General features: G+C 40.6%; 1 protein-coding gene, 1 long non-coding RNA gene and 1 pseudogene across 2 annotated transcripts in view; 2 read left to right on the top strand and 1 right to left on the bottom strand.

The window, feature by feature from the left end:
• Nucleotides 1-21730, bottom strand: part of LOC145652840 (NACHT, LRR and PYD domains-containing protein 12-like) — a 362627-nt pseudogene that overhangs the window by 65371 nt on the left and 275526 nt on the right.
• LOC145652963 (uncharacterized) lies at nucleotides 10455-14915 on the top strand. Its single transcript, XR_014119254.1, has 3 exons — nucleotides 10455-10566; nucleotides 10880-10996; nucleotides 14857-14915. It is a non-coding gene; the product is annotated as an uncharacterized LOC145652963 (long non-coding RNA).
• LOC145652978 (protein NLRC3-like) overlaps nucleotides 14998-21730 on the top strand; it is a 7695-nt gene continuing 962 nt past the window's right edge. The window contains exons 1-3 of the mRNA XM_081704836.1: nucleotides 14998-15006; nucleotides 15177-15381; nucleotides 15551-21730. The exon at nucleotides 15551-21730 is cut by the window's right edge and continues 962 nt beyond it. Of these exons, the coding sequence (XP_081560962.1) occupies nucleotides 14998-15006; nucleotides 15177-15381; nucleotides 15551-16839 (1503 nt within the window). The 3' untranslated portion in view covers nucleotides 16840-21730. The remainder of the gene's footprint in view (nucleotides 15007-15176; nucleotides 15382-15550) is intronic.

The raw sequence follows: 21730 nt of genomic DNA, 5'->3' as shown, positions 1-21730 counted from the left end.
TGTTCCTTTCCATGATGTCCCTTAGTATTGGTAATCAAATTAAGTAAAAACAATATGGATTACTGTATCAGTTTTGCCAAACAGCATCACTCGCATGTGCTACACTTCATCTGGCTTAGAACACAAAGCAGTGCGCATATTTCAAACTCACGTAGTGGGTAAACAAATAAGGCAGGTGAGGTGTCTGCGTATTCATCTAAGCGTCCTCTATTTGTTGAAACAGCTGCCAATCACGCCGCTCGTGCTTGGACATTGGTTGTGAAGTCATTTGATAGCTTCGCCTCCCCTTCCCCCTTCACACCTTGGTGAGGATTGCTGTCACTCAAAGACATTAACTCTTCATTCTTCAAACAGAATCTGTGGACTCTAAGAAAGGAGGGTCTTGTCCCTTATTCACCCCTGCTACAGGAGTAACATCCATTTGCTTGCATATTTTGTTATTTTATGAATGAAAAGAACACGTGTTTTGTGCAAAGACGTGAGCAAGCAAATGAAGAGCTTTACTAGCATTCTAGATACTTTTTAAACATGCCAAGCAATTGCTTTGATGGTAATTAAATTAATAATAACAATAATAATAATAATAATATATTACGGGTCTACACAGTCACATTTACTAAACCAGACATACTTGGTCAGGCTTAAGCTTCCCTCCTGATATTATCACTTGTTTATTTTACTGTATCTAAATCACTACATAATAAATTGTAGCCTAAACCCAGTTGTAAGAGGGATAAAAAAGACTATTTCCTCATTGTGGTTTATAACTATGACTTGTGATCACTTTGATACTTATGATACTGAATTTAGCGTAGCAATAAACGTCCCTGATGTGTGAAAATTATTTAATTTCTACTCATTTAGCAAACTATTATAGTAGCTATAACTTTGAGACTACAAAACCCTGATTTAGTGATGTAGAAGCGTTTCACATGAGGAAAAAACTATCAAGAGGTATTGTTGAATTTATTTTGATTTAGCTAAATTTATTTATTTTTCCTACATTGCTTTTATACTTGCACAGTTTTGTTGTACTTGCATCATTTTGAGTCTCTTAAGGATCTTTAAAAGAAATAAACTTGCTGACTTTTTGCAAGTTTGTCTTGACTGCTGCAGAATGCTATTATTTTTGGACATTCAAAATTCATTCTAATAAATAAATGTTGCATGGAATTGTCCAATTTTTAATTATTAGTATGTAAGGGTGTAAAAAAATTTAATCATAATGAAGAATCATCAATAAGTTTGAAAAAAATCTATACTCAGAATGTAGTTTTATTTCAACACTTATTTTATTTTAATTACTAAAAACAACAACAATGAAAGAGTGAATGTATGATGGTGCACAGACTGATGGATGATAGAGGGGTGGAATATGACCATCACAGAGAAAATAATCACAGGAGATCATTTTAATGTCAGTGTTGCTCAACGTTTGAATCGCCGTAGTGTTTTGACAGCCTTTGAAAGCATCTTATTCATCTTATATGATTTCTCTAGTTTTGGTTTCTTCAGCTTGTTCTGCATTTTGAGGTTTTCATGATGGCAGAACTAAAGAAAAATAAATAAATAAATAATTTACAAATGTGCAAAAATCCAAAATAATCATATTATTCATATGTGTCAATCAAAAAAACATAATTTAGTCCAATATGAAGTTCTTCCAGTAAATAGACTTAGCTAACAGCTAAATGAATTTCACTTCTTACTGGTGTGGTACTTATGAAAGATGCAAAAAGTGGTAAATAACTCCTACTCTGTCGTGGTTCTGTTCTTTAGAGACATCTGATAAAGATGTCAACAGTTTACTGGCCTCTTCTAGAGTTGTCTGAGTGACATTGATGATGTATAAGAGGCTTCTGAGCAGGTTCTGGTCCACTGGCTGAAACAGACATGAAGGATTAATATTTCCCACTCGCCCTCCGCTGGGCCTCTTTATCCTTCAATAATCCTCACAGTCAGTGACAAATGGTCCATTTGAAATAGGAAAATCAGCTCAGTGAAAATTATCCATGAAATGTGACGATTAACCAATTGAATCTGTGTGTCGCGTGCTTGGGCTCACGTGGACCTGCATGTGATGTCGGCCGTGGGTCTGCAGGCGTTGCTGGATCAGTTCACTCGCGCGACTGATCAGACCCCTCCCCTCACACATCTGTTCCAGCAGCGTGTCATAGTTCTCACGTGGAACCAGGACGTGGAGGCCATGAACATGGGCCCTGGAGGAGAGGCAGGGCTGGGCAGGATCTGAGCAGCAGATCAACGCTTTGATCACTGATCTGAAGCTGCTCTTGCACACACTGCCACTGTTCCTCCCAGAATGGTCCTTCTTTACTGAAGCTACGAGAGCAAGATGAACAAGAGTGCATTAATGTGACATGAATACACAACACAAAACAACAAAACAACGATGTGTAACGGTAAAGAGGTTATTAAAAGTATACCTTCCACACCTCCAGTCATTTCTGTAATGTGCATCTGTTTTCTGACAACCTTTCATTAAATGGTGCCACTTAAAACACCTTGCAGGTGTAACTGTACAAATTCTATTAAGTCATTATCTTTCTGCTGAAGTCATTTGTTACACCTTCATTAAATCATTACACTCACCACCATCTTCATCTACTCTCAAGTGGAAATGGAAGACGTGATTTTTCAGGTTCCGCAAGTGAACATTTTTAGTAAATGAGGATAGCTTGGCTAATTCTGGATTGTGTCCCCGTGTTGTAGAACTGGTGTTTGCACCTCGCTCAGCGGCCTGCAGATGTCTGTACAGGTCCTGGGTCCTCCTGATAGTCTCCAGCAGTGTTGGTTTCAGTTCATGAATCTCCAACATATGCTGCTCCACTGCTGATAAAACCACATCAGGAGCTTCTTATATTTTTGTCAACAGCATTTTTAATAGTTATAATGCAAACAATTATGTACAGGGTATTAAAATAAGAAAAATCTTTAGCAGCAGGTTACAAGGTTGTTATAGATATATGTTACATCTATATTTGGTTTTTCACTTTGAAAATAACTTAGCAAGAGTAGTTTGACAAAAATGAAAGACCCCATCAGTCCCACAGTGCAGAGTGTACCTTGGATCTGGTATGTAGGATGTGTGAAGGCCTCTGTGTATCTCAGGCGTTGTTTCAGGAGCTGACTTTCTCTCACACTCTCCTGTAGCTGCCCAGACATGAGCTAAGATCATCACAGAGAGACAGAGTGTTACAAACCCCAGGAATCACGCTCAGCCCTGCACTGCCACGCCTACCTCTTCCCACACACGCCTCCAATCTGGTTTACTGGAATACTAGCACACACCTGATCATTGTTTCTCTCATCACTGCTCCCTTACTTAAGCTCCCCTCCCTCACACTCACGTCATGAAGTATTGCCAACCTTATTTTGCATACCAAGTGGTTCAGTTATGGTTTTGTCTTTCTGGTTTTTGACTTCTGCCTGACCCCTGGACACCCCTGGACTCTGCCCCATGTTATGGACCTTGAATCAACAGGACTACGAATACCTGCCTGACCCCTCTGATCTGTTTGATTTCACTATAAAACCTCTTGCAATTGGATCCTCTTCCTTGTATGTGTGTGTGCAATCATAAACACAGAGAAACCAGTAGTTAGAAATAATGACTCCAAACAAGGATCAGAGCCCTTATACTGAAATAATCAGAAATGTCTTATGTTGGGTAAATTATATTATACATTTTATTGTCTAGGACAGCACTAGTTGCATCACTTCCCTTTCTAAACCTTAGTTTAGCTCCTTAGTCTGAATATAAACATGAACAAAGTAAATAAACATCAAATTCAGAGTGTGAGATTCAATAGAGTCAATTCAACTTAAGGAACCATTCTTTGCATCCAGACTAAACCTAGTCTTAATCTTTAGAGTACTGGTCCATTATATCAGATGAGTTGTGAATCAGGTGTATTTTTAGTATGTTAAAAACACTAAACTCCGCCCTGCACCTGGTCTGACTGAATGAAACGTCGGGTTGCTACCTGGAGCTGCTGCTTTCTGTTCTCAAGCTGTAGAATGAGTTTGCCCACATCAGATTCCAGATTATTCAGCTCTGATGTGGTCTCTGCTAGCGCAGCATCTTTCTCAGCTAGATCCTGGATGTGACCTTCCAGAATGTCATGCAGCCCCTGCTCACACACAACAACAATCACCCTCATAAATGCACACACCCCCTGCTGCAGTGTTACTCCCTGCTGCCCCCATCTGGTGTGATGAGGAATATTGGTGCAGAGTCCTTCTCTTGCAGGGGTCAGAGTTCAGGCAGGGGTTAAATGAGGCTCCAAGCTTCACAGACATTTTGTATAAAGCTGAGGAGTGTGTCTGGTAAAGGTGTCGTTCCCTTTCCGACCTGTGTTTTAGTCCTTTCTCTTTTCACACTTTTGTTTTAAACCACAAGAAAATGTTTATAATAAATGTGCAGATAATATGCTTAGTGAGCTCTATAGGTCTTTTGTATTAAGAGCATATTTTTGGACGCCTGTTTTTACCTGTAGGTTGCCATGTGTTTGGAGACACCCACCTGAATCTGTTTCTCTTTGTCCTTCAGGGCCTGTTGGAGGTCGTTTTTACTGGCCTCATGTTTGATTTTGGTCTCATGCAGCTCAGAGTCTTTCAACTCCAACAAGTTCTTCAGATCCTAAATAGAGAGAGAGAGAGAATACATAGAGTACAAATATACTAAACATTTAGTTCAAATGGATTTCCCTATATAGTATACAATTTATAATTTTTAATGTATTCTCATAGCCTAATTAAAACATTAAAGCTTTAGTGTCTTAAAGTAACAGTTTAATAAGCATACATGTATGCAGGAACATGCACCTGCACACACATACACACTCACACGTATGTCATCCTCTTTCAGGGTGGTGAGTGTGGAGTTGTGGGCGTGGCCAGGCTGGTGTCCACTGCTCTGATTGGTGCTCCTGTTCCTCAGCTGATTGATTATGGTGTTCTGAGCCTTGAGCTCCCCCTGCAGCTGTTCTATGTACCTGACAGCCATCACACACACACTCGATTAGGCTACATTTTATTTCACATGTTCATTTAGAGCTATGAGATGGACTCTCTGCACACAGATTCATCTTGGAATTACATTCCAATTACATGGAACTACATGGAGAAACTCCACTGAAATCACTGTGACATTAGAATGGTGTGTGCCAGCTCAGGACTAGGTACTATAATATAATTGTCTTTTGCTAAGAATAAAAAACAAAGCATTTCTAAGGATAATTTCTTCTATAATTAAAGTACAGCAATTTACTAGCTAAGGATTATTATTGTTTAATGAAGGCCCTAAGGTTTAACTTAAGTGGTCAGAAATTAGCATTTAAAATGGAAATATGTCAAATAATTTTGTTGTTTTGATGTGGTTGTCCTGGAGAAACAGCCCGAGTTTCTAACTGGGAAATCTTCCATGAACAATGTTTCTTATCAGAATTAAATATAGGCCTGTACCGACCTGTGCAGCTCTTCAATGGTTTCCTCTGATTGGCTCTGATCCTCAGAGGGCGGGTCTTGTAATGTGTAGGCTTGTAGCTGGTTCTCTAGCTGTAGGCGGAGCGTCTTCTCTTGATGGAAAAGCGCTTCCATCTTCTCCAGTTCCTCTCTGCACCTGCTCAGCTCCTGACAGGTGGATGAAGAGCATTACGTGAAATGAAGAAATAATTCAATTCAAGACACGTGTCTGGTCCTGCTACTGCAGTAGCAGTTAAAACTATTCTAAAAAGGAAGAGAATAAAGAGGCTTGGGCAGAATAATTTATGCATTTGAGAAGGTCAATTTATTGCCTTTTCAAGTTGTATTTAGATTTTTTAGCGCCCTCCCTTTATCTAGGTGCGGAGTGTGATTAACAAGTGTCCCCAGTCTCGTCCTCTCAATTAACCGGCTCTGATTACAAAAACTAGACTCGGGTCTCCTCACGTCTAAGTTTTGCTGCGTCGCCACTGGGAAACGCTCCTCTGCCGCGTTGTAAATCTGTTCTGTACAACTGCTGCACTTCTGCGAGCCGCCCTCATGCTTGAGGAAGCATATACGCATGCGCAGGTTAAAGTTGTCCTTCTGCAGCTCGGATATCGTCTGGATTAAAAAAAAGAGCAAACAGATCGGATTGATGTTCAGACAGACAAATATTATATTTTCAGCTTGGCAGTAAAATTGCATACCTGCGTCATTTCTTTTAGTGTCCACGTTTTGTTCCTGGTCAACAATTTCCCATGTTGAGAAAAACTCATCATGTTTCTCTATTGATTTAATTTGGCCTTTCACGATCGTTCCTGAATCCAGGGGATACACGGATAATATAAAATATTTTAGATATTTCTATAATTAACGGCGCACTTAATTTAATGATATAATAAATCATGCAAGTAATATTGATACTATTGCTGAAAACTATTAGAATATCCAATAATTCTGGTCGGACTATACCTTGAAAATCACCTTGTCCTCCTTCAGAAAATCATGTAGGTATTTAGTGTGTTGGAACGCTTTTAAATAACTTACACTTTCCTTAGGTTGTGATGTCATAATTACATTAATGCGTCTTAGTGGAACAGTTCACTGACGCAGTAACGCCAGCAGTGGCAATTTGACTTTAAGTGTCTGACTTTTATCAAGCAGTAAAACCATTGTCATGCCTCTGATAAACCTGATCAGGAAGGAGACGTAACGGAAACCACAAGGTGGTCAATTTCAGAACTACAGATATTAGTGGTAAATAATGTGGCTAATGAGTGAATTTGTGCTCTACCAAAGTTGGTTACTAACACTAAATGGTAGCAGATTGGTAATTTTCCTTTATATAGCAGAGCATATTACTGTAAGTTCAAATCATATTATTTCTTTATCTATTTGAGCAAATTCCCGAGTCATACATATTATACAGTATAAGAACAATATGTGTTAAATACATTCATATTTGTTTTGTGAAATGGCACATAATATTATGTATATGAAAGTGCCGCAATTATTTTAAAGTTCTAACTGTTTTATAATAACATTTGTATCATGATCATGAATGACTTTCCTTTTCATTCACAGTTAATAATAATGAAATTAAAGAATTGTGTTCTTGTGCGCAAGAACACAAAAACATTCGCGAGAGTACAGTATGTGTTTGTGTGTGCAGAAGAGCAAGTTTGTGTAAGAGCAGGATATATCTAAACACGTGCAAGCAGTTTTGTAGCAGAGCAAAGTAAATGTAAGCGAGAGCAGAGCAAATATGAGTGAGCACATGTAGATTTTGCATGCGAGCAAAGGAGATCCGTGAATGCTGCGAGTTACACGTCAATACTGTGTGAAAAAAACAAAAAACAAAACAGATGTTTGATTTTGCGCTTTTGCCAATTAATGCAGATTATGTCCCTTGTCGTGTTTTGACCTTTCATTCAGAATTTTTGTCTGAAGTCCCTTAAAACATTCACTTATGTCTACAGCTCCATCATAACCTTGACCTTAGATGTTACCTACTAGTAAATAGATCTGCCTGATTAACGTCTTTGGCTCGTCTTCTTCTCAGATACATGTCTTGGCACAAACTAAACGTTCACATACTGTCTTATACCACTACATCACTGGGCATATGCTCTGGACATGGCGATCAGCAGAGGAGAGACCCAAGATACCATTTTAAAATGGTTAATTCAAACACTCAAAATGGTTTGAACTGTCATCTCAGGCGAGTGTATGCTAGAAACGAAACTTAATGACAAAAAATAGTCATTTTATATAGAGTTTGTGAGCACAGAATAGGTATTACACACAAACTAATAACCTGTCTCTCTCTGTGTGTGTGTGTGTGTGTGTGTGTGTGTGTGTGTGTGTGTGTGTGTGTGTGTGTGTGTGTGTGTGTGTGTGTGTGTGTGTGTGTGTGAGTGTGTGTGTGAAAACCTAAGTAAACGTCTGCTCAGAACAGCTGTGCTGTATAAGCTCCATGACAAACAAAATTCTCCCACAGTCAAAATCCATTGGTAATTTACTGTCACTGTTCTACGCTATTCTGTGTTATTTAAATACAGTTCTATACTGTAGCTCTGATTTCTCTCTCCCGCAGAAGGTTGGATAAAGTGTTGTGACTGGTCACAGCAGTCCGGCCCCTAAAAAACAATTATCCTTGACAAAACCGGTTCAGTCCGGTTTAACGCGAAAGTGAAATTTTTGTGCTCCATTTTAAGAAGCGGAATGCAAATATCTTTAGAAAAGAAAGCCGGTGAGTATCTGAATCTGAGCTGTCAATCAAGAATTATATGAACTTATACTACTCAAAGAACAAGTTCTTAAATTTAATATTAACAGAATTTAATATTAACAGGTTAATGTCTGAAAACGTAAAGCTTTTAGCCGCTATTCTGTTGCAGTAGGTGTCTTCGTTTACGCGAAATGCAGCAATAGAACAGAGGTCGTCTGATTCAGAATAACCAAACTAAAGTCGTTCTAGGCTCATCTGAGAAACTGGTCCGAATCAATATGTTTACATGAACTGTATAAAAAGTACTAATAAACGCACTATATACTTAATATATTTATATTTTGTCCTCTACGCAGAAACAAACTGCGCAAATAGAACAGGCGTTGTACTGCAGGAAGTGTCACAAATGTCTCGGACTGTGAGCCAGTAGATCTAACAGTAAGTGTTTAGGTGTCCAACTAGATGTAGACTAGTTGTTTTATCAGGCTAAGACCGTGCTGTTTACACGATCATGTCGTAATTAGACTGACAGTGTGAGGTTAGTATTGTACCAATAGTGTGCATGTCAGTGTAACTAAAGAAGTAATATTTATAATATTTATTAGTAATATTATTAAGTGATATTTCGACACTGTTTCTTTGTATGACAGTGATTGAGTTAGTCTGTGACCCACTATGCCCTTATAGAACACATTTTTCCTGCCTCTGTCTTCTTTTCCACTTTGGACTGATACTGTTCACTACACCCACGTTTTTGAGTTTGTTTTAGTGCTGTAAGATTACGTTTTAAACTTTATGCATTATTTGCTCATTTTAATAAACTATATTTTGTACTTATAAAGTTAGTAAAGGTGCCTGTCTACACCAAAGCTCTTCAAAAACATGAATGACTCTGTTTCTCTTTTGAGAACATTAAGCGAGAAAATACTGTAATGTCTCGCTTATAGGTGCATTCCGAGCTGAAGCGTGAATGTCTTGGTCGTGCTTCGTTAAAACGCGTGAATGTCTTGGTCGTGATTGATTAAAGCGCGTGAATGTCTTTTTCGTGATTGATTAAAGCGCGTGAATGTCTTGGTCGTGACTCGATAAACGGAGATCTTGGCTGCATTTCGGGCTGTGAACCAGTAGATCTGACAGAACGTGTTTACACGTCCAACTCGGCTACGTGTTTTGAACTGGCTAAGACAGTGATTTTATACGATCGTGTGTTAGTTCAACTAACAGTGTCAGACTAGTATTGTACCAACGGTGCGCATGTAAATCTAGCTAATAATTTATGAAGTTCTGCGCTGTTTATTTGTGTGACAGTGATTTGGAGTATGCACTTATTATAAAAACACATCTTTACTGCCCTCTTTTGCAGTTTAGCCAGGGCTTTAGCCTGGTAGTGATCTTGACACTAACCTCTCTGTGCTCACATGAGGATGTTTACATTTGCATTTATAAAATTTAGCAGACACTCTTATCCTGAGCGACTTACAAAGGTGCTTTATTTATGTTTTTTTGTAGCGACACAACAAATCACTTCTGTAAGTCTCTCTGGACAAGGGTGTCTGCCATATACAGTAAATGTAAATATTGTAATTGAATATGCGTTCTGATTATTAATCTGCATGTGCGTGTTTGCAGGTGTACAGCTATAATCTGTAGGAGGAGACATGACCTCCAAAATACGTGTCTCTGGGGAACAGCACACACAGAAAAGAGACAGGTGAGAGAACATAAATAAACATACTTGCAGTGCATAGGTTTGTGCACTTATTTACTTGGGATATCTGAATAAATCTATATTTATTGCATTTAGTAGATGTTCTTAGCCACACAGACCTCTTAAAAGTGCTTTGATATCCATTCACAAAACCCTTGAATAGTACCAGCAGGTAACAATCTTAAATCAGATACTGCCAGAAACAGTTGTCTCTACTGAGACAGAGACACAATGCATAATACAAAGATGAAAGATAAGTATAAACTTCAGAAAGTTTAAGACCAGCTTAATGTAATGTAAAGTTGCTCTCTGGTATAACTCTGGTCAACTTGAAGATCACTTAGTAAATAACAAGAAACATAATAATGAATTTAGTGTTTTCAACATCTTTGTATGAATTCTTTAAAAAACATTCAATAAAAATCGCAACGATAGACATAAATACATATTAATTTATATTTGCACCATTTATACACACATTAGTATTTTGGCCTTAAAATAATATCTTTTTAATTGTGTATGTTTGTCTGATTCAGGGTAAGAGATCAGACTCCCCGGAACCCAGCAGTGTATCCATGAAGAGTGACCAGTCAATGGACATTCCATTACAGTTCAGAGAGGGAGTGTATCCTACTGAACTCAGGTAAGGATGACGTAGGGAATGTGACTGTTCTACTGAGCTCAGGTAAGAGTGAGTCCTCCGCTTACACTTCAGAGAGGGAGTGTATCCTTCTGAGCTCAGGTAAAGATGATGTAGGGAATGTGACTGTTCTCCAGAGCTCAGGTAAGATGGAGTCCTCTACTTACACTTCAGAGAGGGAACGTGTTCTGATGAGAGGTGATGGTCTTGATAGACCATCGATAGAGATAAATACATATTAATTTATATTTGCACCATTTATACACACATTAGTATTTTGGCATTAAAACAATATGTTTTTAATTGTGTATGTTAGTCTGATGCAGGGTAAGAGATCAGACTCCCCGGAACCCAGCTGTGTGTCCATGAAGAGTGACAAGTCGATGGACCCTAAACGTCAGTTCAGAGAGGGAGTGTGTCCTACTGAGCTCAGGTAAGGATGATGTAGGGAATGTGATTGTTCTACTGAGCTCAGGCAAGGATGAAGTAGGGAATGTGACTGTTCTACTGAGCTCAGGTAAGGATGATGTAGGGAATGTGATTGTTCTACTGAGCTGAGGTAAGCATGATGTAGGGAATGTGACTGTTCTACTGAGCTCAGGTAAGGATGATGTAGGGAATGTGACTGTTCTCCTGAGCTCAGGTAAGATGGAGTCCTCCACTTACACTTCAGAGAGGGAGAGTGTTCTGATGAGAGTTGATGATCTCCTGGTTTAGGACAGTGTTCCTCACTCCCAATCCCACCTGATCAAACTCACTCAGCTCATTATGAAGCCCTTCATGAGCTCCATCAGTTCATCCATAGTTTTAGTTTTGAGGCCATGACACTAAAATATCTGCCCCTACAGAGACCAATCTTAACTTATGGATAGAGAGAAGACCTGCATCAGAAGACCTAAGTGTATGGGTGGAGCAGTATGGATGTAGGAGTTCAGCTAAGTAGGGAGGTGCAAGACCATGCAGAGCTTTGAATGTAAGCAGGACGAGTTTATACTGAATGTGTTGAGGGACAGGGAGCCAGTGTAACTGATGTAGAATTGGGGTGTTGTGGGCTGACATTTTTTAACATCTAAGAGAATTCTGGGATGTAAATGAAGAGAGAGTTGCAGTAATCAAGATGGGATGTGATGAAAGCATGAACCAGAGTTTCAGCACCTTGTCTGGAGAGCATGGGCCTAAGTCTACTGATATTGTGACTGTAAAAAAAAAGGCATTTTTAACCATTGACATGATGTGGGGTTGAAAGAGTAAGGAGTACACCAAAGTTCCAAAATGCAGTTGATGATTTGACCAAGACCCATCTAGACTGAGTTTAAAATCAGTTAATTTAGCGATTATGGATTTAGAAGCAATAACTAAAATTTTATTTTGTAAGGATTTAACTCTAGGAAGTTTATGTTCATCCACTGTTTGAGATCTTTGATACAAGAGAGTAAAGCAGGAAGTGGTAAGGTAGTGTTACCTTTGGTGTTACTATAAATCTGAGTGTCATCAGCATAACAGTGGAAACGGAGACCATGCCTGCGGATAATCTGACCAAGGGGCAACATATCGATTAAATAGGAGAGGACCAGGCACCGATCCCTAGAGAACATCTTGGGTAACGATAACAGTGTGTGATTTGTGTTTACCAAGTGTGACAAAATGTGATCTATTAGAGATATAGGAGATAAACCATTCAAGAACTGTATTAGTAATCCCAATGTCTGAGAGGCAGCTGATAAGTATGTTATGGTTTAATTGTGTCAAACACAGCACTTCTATCTAGAAGATCTAGAAGGAGGAGAACACACAGGGCACCAGAGTCAGTAGAGAGAAGGGGATCATTGAAACCATGTAACAGGGCTCTCTCAGTGTTGTGCATAGTATGGAAGTCAGATTGGAAAGGTTCAAATAGATCCTGAGTATTTAAGAAAGATTGCAGTTGAGAGGCTGGAACCCTGATTAGACAGGGGAGACTGGAAATGGGTCAGTAATTATCAAGTAGTGCAGCATTTAGTCCTGTTTTATAAAGAATGGCAGTTAAAGCTGAGGTTTTGAGAGCTGTAGGGACAGAATCCGAAGGGAAGCATTAATGAGAAGACATGGGAGAAATAGCAGAAGAACACTTAAGAAGAGGAGTTGGGGCAGGATCAAGCTGTAGGTAGATGAGCTGGATTTAGTTACAGTAGTAATGCTGTTACTGAACATTGCTGAGCTCCTCTTTTAATGACAAGACAAAAACAAACTCTCTTGATTACAGTTTAAGTTTCAAGTTTGGTTTATTTGTCATGTACATAGATAACTCGCAGTGAAATGGTTTGAGAGTGCTCTGTCCAAACTGAGGGAAAAAAACAGGGGTACATAAGGAAATATCTCTCTCTCTCTCTCTCTCTCTCTCTCTCTCGCTCTCTCTCTCTCTCTCTCTCTCTCTCTCTCTCTCTCTCTCTCTCTCTCTATATATATATATATATATATATATATATATATATATATATATATATATATATATATATATATATATATATATATATATAAAACAATGTATGTACAATATATGTATAATATGTTTATCAGGCTTTGCCAGAAATGTAGCACAAATGTTTAGTCCGTGGATCAGTGTGTGTTTACATGTGCACATAGTCTGGCTAATATTATTCTAGAACACGTGTTTTAATCAGCCTAAGCTTAGGTCAACTAAGACACTATGTCACACTATAACAATCAGACTGTAATATTAACATGATCATATCTAAGTAAGACAGTTGTAGACTAATATAAGATCATGGGTGTACATGTAAACATAGATAGTGAGGGGTTAACACTTGTGTAACAGTTGATTAATCTGCTTGTATTATTCCTAGAAATACAAAAATCTTGGTGTTATCTTTGATCCAGAGCTCAGATTTGATCAGCAAATCAATTCTGTTATTAGGAATAATTTTTACAAGTTCAGAGAAATTTCCCAAAATCAAATTCTTTGTTCATGCTTAGGAACAAGTCATCTACTCACTGGCACTCAGAGTTGTTCAGATCAGCTGTTGGCTGTTCTAAAATCTCGGCTGAAGCTGAAGTGTGACTGTGTCTGTTCCACAGTCTTGACTGAAGCTGAAGTGTGACTGTGTCTGTTCCACAGTCTCGACTGAAGCTGAAGTGTGACTGTGTCTGTTCCACAGTCTCGACTGAAGCTGAAGTGTGACTGTGTCTGTTCAGTTGCAGCACTGAGGCTGTGGAACAGTCCTTCTCTGAATATCAGCTCTGCTCCCTCTTGTGCAGATTTCAAACACTTCTTTTTACTCTGACATTTTCATTTCTCTGTCCGTGTTTATGTTTGATGGCACATTTCCTTTTGTTTTACATTTCACAGGTTTTTGTTAAGATATTTTTCCTAACTTTCCACAGCACTTTGATCATTGCTGTTGTGGTAAATGTGCTCTATAAATAAAATGTACTTATTTTCTAACAAATCATCTTGTAAAGGAGCCCTTTTGTCTGTTTTGCTTTCCCGTGTCGTCCTTTGTTTATTGTTGCATCTGTGTGTTGTCCTTCTCCCTGCTCCTCCCACCATTCCTGCCACTCCCCAGCCTAACTCCACCCACCATTCCTGCCAAAGCCCCAGCCTAACTCCTCCCACCATTCCGGCCACTTTCCAGCCTAACTCCTCCCACCATTCCTGCCACTGCCCAGCCTAACTCCACCCACCATTCCTGCCACTCCCCAGCCTAATTCCACCTACCATTCCTGCTACTCTCCAGCCTAACTCCACCCACCATTCCTGCCACTCCCCAGCCTAACTCCTCCCACCATTCCTGCCACTCCCCAGCCTAACTCCTCCCACCATTCCTGCCACTCCCCAGCCTAACTCCTCCCACCATTCCTGCCACTTTTCAGCCTAACTCCACCCACCATTCCTGCCACTTTCTGACCTAACTCCACCTGCCATTTCAGCCACTTGTCCTTAGTCTCTGCATTGTTCTCTTCCCAGATTCCTCCATGTATATACTTCTCCTGTTTCCTGTCTTCCTGTTCTTGTTTGTTGACCTTTGTTTTCTTGTGGCTGAGTGTGTTTAGCACATTTGCTTTACTTTCACTTTCTATTAAATGCCTTTTTGAGTTTCTACACTCACACCTGCATCCTGATCCTTTCTGCTGCCGCACACCAGGCAGCATCACAGATCTATTATGAAATGCAGAAACACAAGTGTTGATAATATATAATCTTGTATAATATCTACTTGTCTGTATAATCATGTGTTGTGCAGGTATGAATGTGCTACATATTCCTCCATAAAGGTCTGTTGTGTTTGTCCACAGTGTACAAAGAGAAAAAGCAGAACTCACCTACAGAAAACAATTGGAGTCCATATTCAAGGTATGTAAGTGTGGGGGTGATTTCTAGTATATTTGGGTTTTAGGATGTAACAGAAGTAATAAGATTACTTTTTCCATTAAGTAATGAGTACAGTAATCCCATTACAATTTTAGATAAGTGATGAGTAATGCATTACTTTTTTTAAGTAACTACCCAAACACTGCCAGAATGTTCTCCATCATGAAACAAAATCATGTAGTGATCTCTCTCTGTAACATGGTGGTGTTTTTTTGATTGTCTGTTGCTGTTTATTCCTAACCAGGAGCTGGAGCACAAAGTCGTCTCTCCGGTGAAGAAGGAGCTGAAGAAGTTTAAGAAGCTGCTGAGTCCAGATTACCCAGCATGCTCTGAGAGAGAGATGGAGGATGAGGAGGATCAGAGCAGTGCCAGAGAGGGGGCGCTGAAGATCACACTGCATGTGCTGGGGAACATGAACCAGATAGACCTCGCTAAAACACTACAGACCAGTAAGAGCTCTGGATCATGGCTTTATGATGACAGTATCACTATAACTAAATTTTGTCCTCTGTGTTTGTGCAAAGTGTTTCATGGTTTTGATAAATGGTTTTGATAAACTTCAACATCAAAGATAACAAGAAAATAAAATATTTGTGATCATGTTCTTCTGTTTATTAGAGCTATTCTCTGAATATCAACGAAATCTCAAACACAAACTAATGGATACATTTAAAAGAATTAATGAAGGAATTTCCCAACAAGGAAGCTCAACTCTTCTGAATGAGATCTACACAGAGCTCTACATCACAGAGGGAGGGAGTGGGGAGGTCAATAATGAACACGAGGTGAGACAGATTGAGACAGCATCCAGGAGACCAGCAACACAGGAGACACCCATCAAATGCAATGACCTCTTTAAAGACAAACCCATCAGAAGAGTGCTGACTAAAGGAGTTGCTGGAATTGGGAAAACGGTCTCTGTTCAGAAGTTCATTCTGGACTGGGCTGAAGGAAGAGCAAATCAGGACGTCCTCTTCATATTTCCACTTCCTTTTAGGGAGCTGAATTTGATGAAGGAGAAAATGTTCAGTCTGATGGATCTGCTTCATCACTTTTTCCCAGAAACAAAACAATTACAATTAATACACTGTGATGCTTACAAAGTCATTTTCATCTTTGATGGTCTGGATGAGTGTCGACTTCCTCTAGATTTCCAGAACAATGAGAACTTGTGGAATGTAACAGAGTCGACCTCGGTGTATGTGCTGCTGACAAACCTCATCAAGGGGAATCTGCTTCCCTCTGCTCTCTTCTGGATAACCTCTCGACCTGCAGCAGCCAATCAGATCCCTCCTGAGTGTGTTGATCAGGTAACAGAGGTACGAGGGTTCAGTGACCCTCAGAAAGAGGAGTACTTCAGGAAGAGAATCAGTGATCAGAGCCTGGCCAACAAAATCATCACACACATGAAGTCATCAAGAAGCCTCTACATCATGTGTCACATTCCAGTCTTCTGTTGGATTGCAGCCACTGTTCTAGAGAGAATGTTGGGTGAAGCAGAGAGTGGAGAGATCCCCAAGACTCTGACTCAAATGTTCACACACTTTCTGATCTTTCAGATCAAACACAAGGATAGAAAGTACCATGGAAACACTGACACTGATCCTCAACAGACTAAAAAGACAATTCTGGCACTTGGAAAACTGGCTTTCCAACAGCTGGAAAAGGGCAACCTGATCTTCTATGAGGAAGACCTAAGAGAGTGTGGCATTGATGTCAAAGTAGTGTCACTGTACTCAGGAGTGTGTACCCAAATCTTCAGAGAGGAGTCTGGGCTTCACCTGGGGAAGGTGTTCAGCTTTGTGCATCTGAGCATTCAGGAGTTTCTGGCTGCTTTATATGCATATCTCTCCTTCATCTCCAAAAAGAAAAAATGTGTTGAAACAGCAAAAGAAAGGTCTCTTTAAAAGATCAACCATGTCTGACTTCCTTATGAATGCAGTGGACAAGGCCTTACAGAGTGAGAACGAACATCTGGACCTTTTCCTCCGCTTCCTTCTGGGTCTCTCACTGGAGTCCAATCAGACTCTCTTATGAGGCCTACTGACACAGAGGAAAAGAAGCTCTCACAGCAAAGAGGAAACAGTCAACTACATCAAGGAGAAGATCAGGGAGAATCCCTCTCCAGAGAAATCCATCAATCTGTTCCACTGTCTGAGTGAACTAAAGGATCATTCTCTAGTACTGGAAGTCCAGACATACCTGAGCAGAGGAGGTGACCATTGTCTCCATGGAGCCAGTCTCTCTCCAGCTCAGTGGTCAGCTCTGGTGTTTGTGTTGCTGAACTCAGAAGAGGAGCTGGATGAGTTTGACCTGAGTAAATATGACCCATCAGAGGAATGTCTACTGAGACTGCTTCCATTGGTTACAGCATCCAGAAAAGCTGTGTGAGTATTTTCATTCATAAACACATTACTGCACTGGTGTTAGTACATCATGATCTCCATCATAAGGTACTTTGTTAATTTGTGAGTGTTCCTTAAACCCCTCTGTATCCTGTACCCTAATCACTATGCAAGGTGTTAGCTGACCAAATCATTAATCCTAAAGTGCTTCTTAAGTGTCTTTGTGCTGCCTTTCCTCTGAGTACAGGCAGTGCTCAACAAATGCACCACAAAAAACCTATCACACACTTCTCTCTCTCTCTCTCTCTCTCTCTCTCTCTTTCTCTCTCTCTCTCATTCTTACACACACACACACACACACACACACACACACACACACACACACACACACACACACACTGTAAGTGTATATTTCTCTCTTACACACATTGACATTATAACTCTTTCACTTGTTACAGTGTTCACTTACCCCTGCCCTGCTTACCTACAACCAGCGATGGAAACAGGTGTAGACCAACATTTAAGACGTGTAAAATATAATACATTTATCTGACTGAATTATAATTACAAAGGTATTAGAGTAAATTCTATTGTGTAGCACAGTTTAATTGATGAGAATATGTATAACTAACTTTATAAAGTTACTTAAGCATTTACATTATGTCATACTACCTGAATGTTACCCAATAGATGGATATAAAGTAAGAGAGAGGTAAAGAAAGAGTGAGCGAGAGAGAGAAGTAGAGAGAGAAAGCCCCAGGTAGAGGTTTCTCCAAACCTCACTGCTCAGTCCACCAGCTCTGCTCCAGCTCCACTCCAACTCTCCCCCTAAACCCTCCACCTCCAGACCCTGACTTCAGTCTTATCTTCACCAAGACCAGGTGGTTTACCATCACTGACCAATCACAACTAACCACATTCTCTTATCACCCACACCATGGGACAGCAATCAGGTATCACTGACGCAGGAACTCAGCTGGTGGTAGGACAGTGATTTACAGTCGTGAATAACAACTCACTTCCTGTAAAAGTGACCGTGATGTGACCCCTCTTGTATGTGTCACGTCTGCACTTCCTGTCATACTTGTTTCCCCTCTTTGGTCTTCCTAGTGCTGACCTTTGTCTATTTACACTGTTTGCCTTTTTGACTGTGGTCCTGCCTGAGAGGCCCAGCAGATGCAGCAGGACTAGAGCAGGTGAAGGGTACTGTGGAGAGACAGGCTGAGGGGATGGAGATGGACATTCTTCTCCACACACATCAGTTCCTCCTCTTATCCTAAGAGACACTGATGAGCCAGTATATCCAGGGCTTTCTCCTCTTCTGGGGTTTGTGTGGACATCACTCCCCACTGCTCAGTGTGAACTGCCTGCACTTAATCTCTGCACAATATCATCACACTGCTTCTTTATCTCTGTTACACAAACTAACAGTTTTGTTCAGTTTCCTCCAAGGGAATATGGAACTCCTTTATAAAATTTAACTCACCCTTCTGTCTCTCCTCCATAACTTTACCAACTGAATCCGTGTCTGGTAGCGTCTTTGATCAAATTATCGTAATTCTGTTTGACTATTAATCTATTGTTTGCCTGTTGACTTGTGGGACTGTTTCCAAACTTAGGCAGGGGTGGAGTTAACAAAGAAGCAATTTGAACTTGCTCTGAATTAAAAGCGTGCGTGTGTATGTGTGCGTGTGTATGTGTGCGTGTGTGTGTGTGTGCGTGTGTGTGTGTGTGTGTGTGTGTGTGTGTGTGTGTGTGTGTGTGTGTGTGTGTGTGTGTGTGTGTGTTATACAAGAGAGAGAACAGAAATCACCATCTTGATGCATAATTAACCGATCAATTTAACATGTCTGTTCAATGCAGTTAAATTAATAGTGGTGTGTTGTAATAAGGAATAAGCACATTTTGTGTTTTGTCTGTGTGTGGATTTCAGAAAGAACAGTAGAGACAGGTAGATAAAGAGAATAGAGATATTTTGTTTATCTAAATCAGTAGTTCTCAAACATTTTAGACCAAGTGTCTCCTATAAATCATCCCACAGATACACAGACGGTGATCACTTACCATTTCAGTAAGAGGGTTGAGGAGTTTAGCTGAGTAAAGCTGTACGATGTCCAGGATGAGGGCAGTGGTCTTCAAACACAGATCTGACTCTGCCTCCATTTTGTTATGGTACTCAGTCTTGATTGTGGTGAGAGCAGAGAGGTTATTCTCACAACAGAAAGTATCAACCCCACTAGCGAAGAACATCAAAACCTGCACAGCTTTTAATGAGAAGGTTGAAAATTCACTCTGTCTTTGGATCCAGAAGTTCTACAATTACATCTGTTTGAATTCTGACATCAGTATCTCATCAGATGATAACTGGAGCAGCTTCTCTTATTCAGCACAGATCAGATCCTCAGTCATTCCTATGAGGTGAAAGGTGAAGGGGTTCCCGATGGCCCTGATTATGTCACACACTTCAAAAAGTGTCAGAGAGGCCCTGCGTTCAATGTTAAGCTCATCAAAACAGGAGAAACTATCAACGAGATAGACTAATTTTTCCTGCCATACTGAGTGTCCAAATACACTCACAAAGGGAGATTGTTGTTCTTGCATAAACACGTGTAGCTCAGATGCAGTGCAAAGAGCCTTGTGAGCACTTTTCCCCTTGATAACATCTCACTTCAGCACGAAGCAAATGTTGCACATGTTCACTGCCCAGTACCTCACAAAGCACATTGAACAAAGTTATTGGTTGAGCCTTTATTAACTTCACTGCATCATTCCTCCTGATATCGGTTTCCTGATGTTATGACATTATCCTGTGCTTTTGCTGGGTTTACATGTTTTATCATTTTATCTAGTGAAAAGATAAAGATGACGCCAGAGAGGTCGACTGCTGGCACCACTCCTCCGACCGTACTTTGTACTTTCTCCGAAATTCTTGCCTTCTTATCTTTTCTTTTTACTATGATGCGCATCTCTTATGACAGAAACACTCTTGTTTCTTTCAGTTTACAAAATACTCACCTCAAACCATTTCTAACCTCAGACCTAAGTTGGCAGAGTGAGATCCTAAGGGAAAACAAAGGACGCAACACAAAGAAATGGCCGTGAGGAAACGGAGCCGGTGTAAGGAACAGGCTGAGGCCTCGGGCACACTGAGCTCCCTTACCTAGCATCCTGCTAGCCAATGTCCAGTCTCTGGATAACAAGCTCGACAACCTCTGGGCCAGGATAAAGTTCCAGAGGGACATTCGGGACTGCAATCTCCTCTGCCTCACTGAGACCCAGCGGTACCGAGCCATGCCATCTACCTGGCCGAGTTTTTCTCGGTGCGCCGCATGGACAGAATAGCAGAATCGGGGAAGTCGAGAGGCGGTGATGTGTGCATGATGGTAAACAATGGCTGGTGTGATAACGATAATGTTGTTACTCTCGCCCGGTCTTGCTCACCCAGTCCTTTTTACCTTCCTCGTGAGTTCACTCTGATCATCGTCAATACCGTGTACATTCCAGCTCAGGCTAACACGGACATCGCACTGTGACAACTCCTTGAGGCTCTTAAACAGTTTCAGTTAAATCACCGGGACACTGCACTTATTGTGGTTAGGGATTTTAACAGCACTAACCTCAAACATGCATTGCCAAACATTTATCAGCACATAACCTGCCCCACAAGAGGCAATAGGATACTAGACCACTGCTACACCCAATACAAAGATGCAAGTCGCAAGCTCATCCACTATTTGGTATGTCAGACCATGCTGCCATCTTCCTCATACCAAAATATAAACAAAGGCTGAAACTGGAAACTCTGGTTCAGAGGGAGGTCACTTCATCACCTCTTCACTGCCAGCCATTGACCCATTGCAGTTTGCATACCGTCACAACCGCTGCACTGATGATGCAATTGCAAATATGCTCCGCAGCACACTGACCCACCTGGACAAAGAGAGGGGTAACTATGTTAAAATGCTTATAGTTCAGCATTTAACACCATTATCCCCTCCATACTCACTACCAAGTTGGAGGACCTGGGACTACATCCATCCCTGTGAGACTGGATCTCCAACTTCCTAACAGATAGAACACAATCAGTAAGGGTAGGCAACTGTGTTTCATCCACACTCATCCTCAGTACTGGAGTAGGTTAAGCACCTAGAGAACTGGTGCCAGCAAAAATAATCTACTCCTCAACGTCCGCAAGACAAAGGAGCTGATTGTGGACTGCAGCAAAAAGCAGGAGCGGCATTATCAACCTGTTCAGATCGCCGGAACCATGGGGGAAAGAGTTGACAGGTTCAGGTACCCTGGAGTTCAGACTGCCCTCCAAGGTGCTGCGGAACTTCTACACCTGCACTATTGAGAGCATCCTCTCAATGTCTATGTCTGACTATGGAGATTCAGTTGGGGAGGGGTGGACTATGTGTTGATCATCTAACGGTGTATTAGCGTACAGACGGCG

The sequence above is a fragment of the Electrophorus electricus genome, chromosome 21 (genome assembly GCF_041902795.1).
Source record: "Electrophorus electricus isolate QZ-2024a chromosome 21, ASM4190279v1, whole genome shotgun sequence".
Classification (NCBI taxonomy): domain Eukaryota; kingdom Metazoa; phylum Chordata; class Actinopteri; order Gymnotiformes; family Gymnotidae; genus Electrophorus; species Electrophorus electricus.
This window is presented reverse-complemented; position numbering and strand designations above follow the sequence as displayed.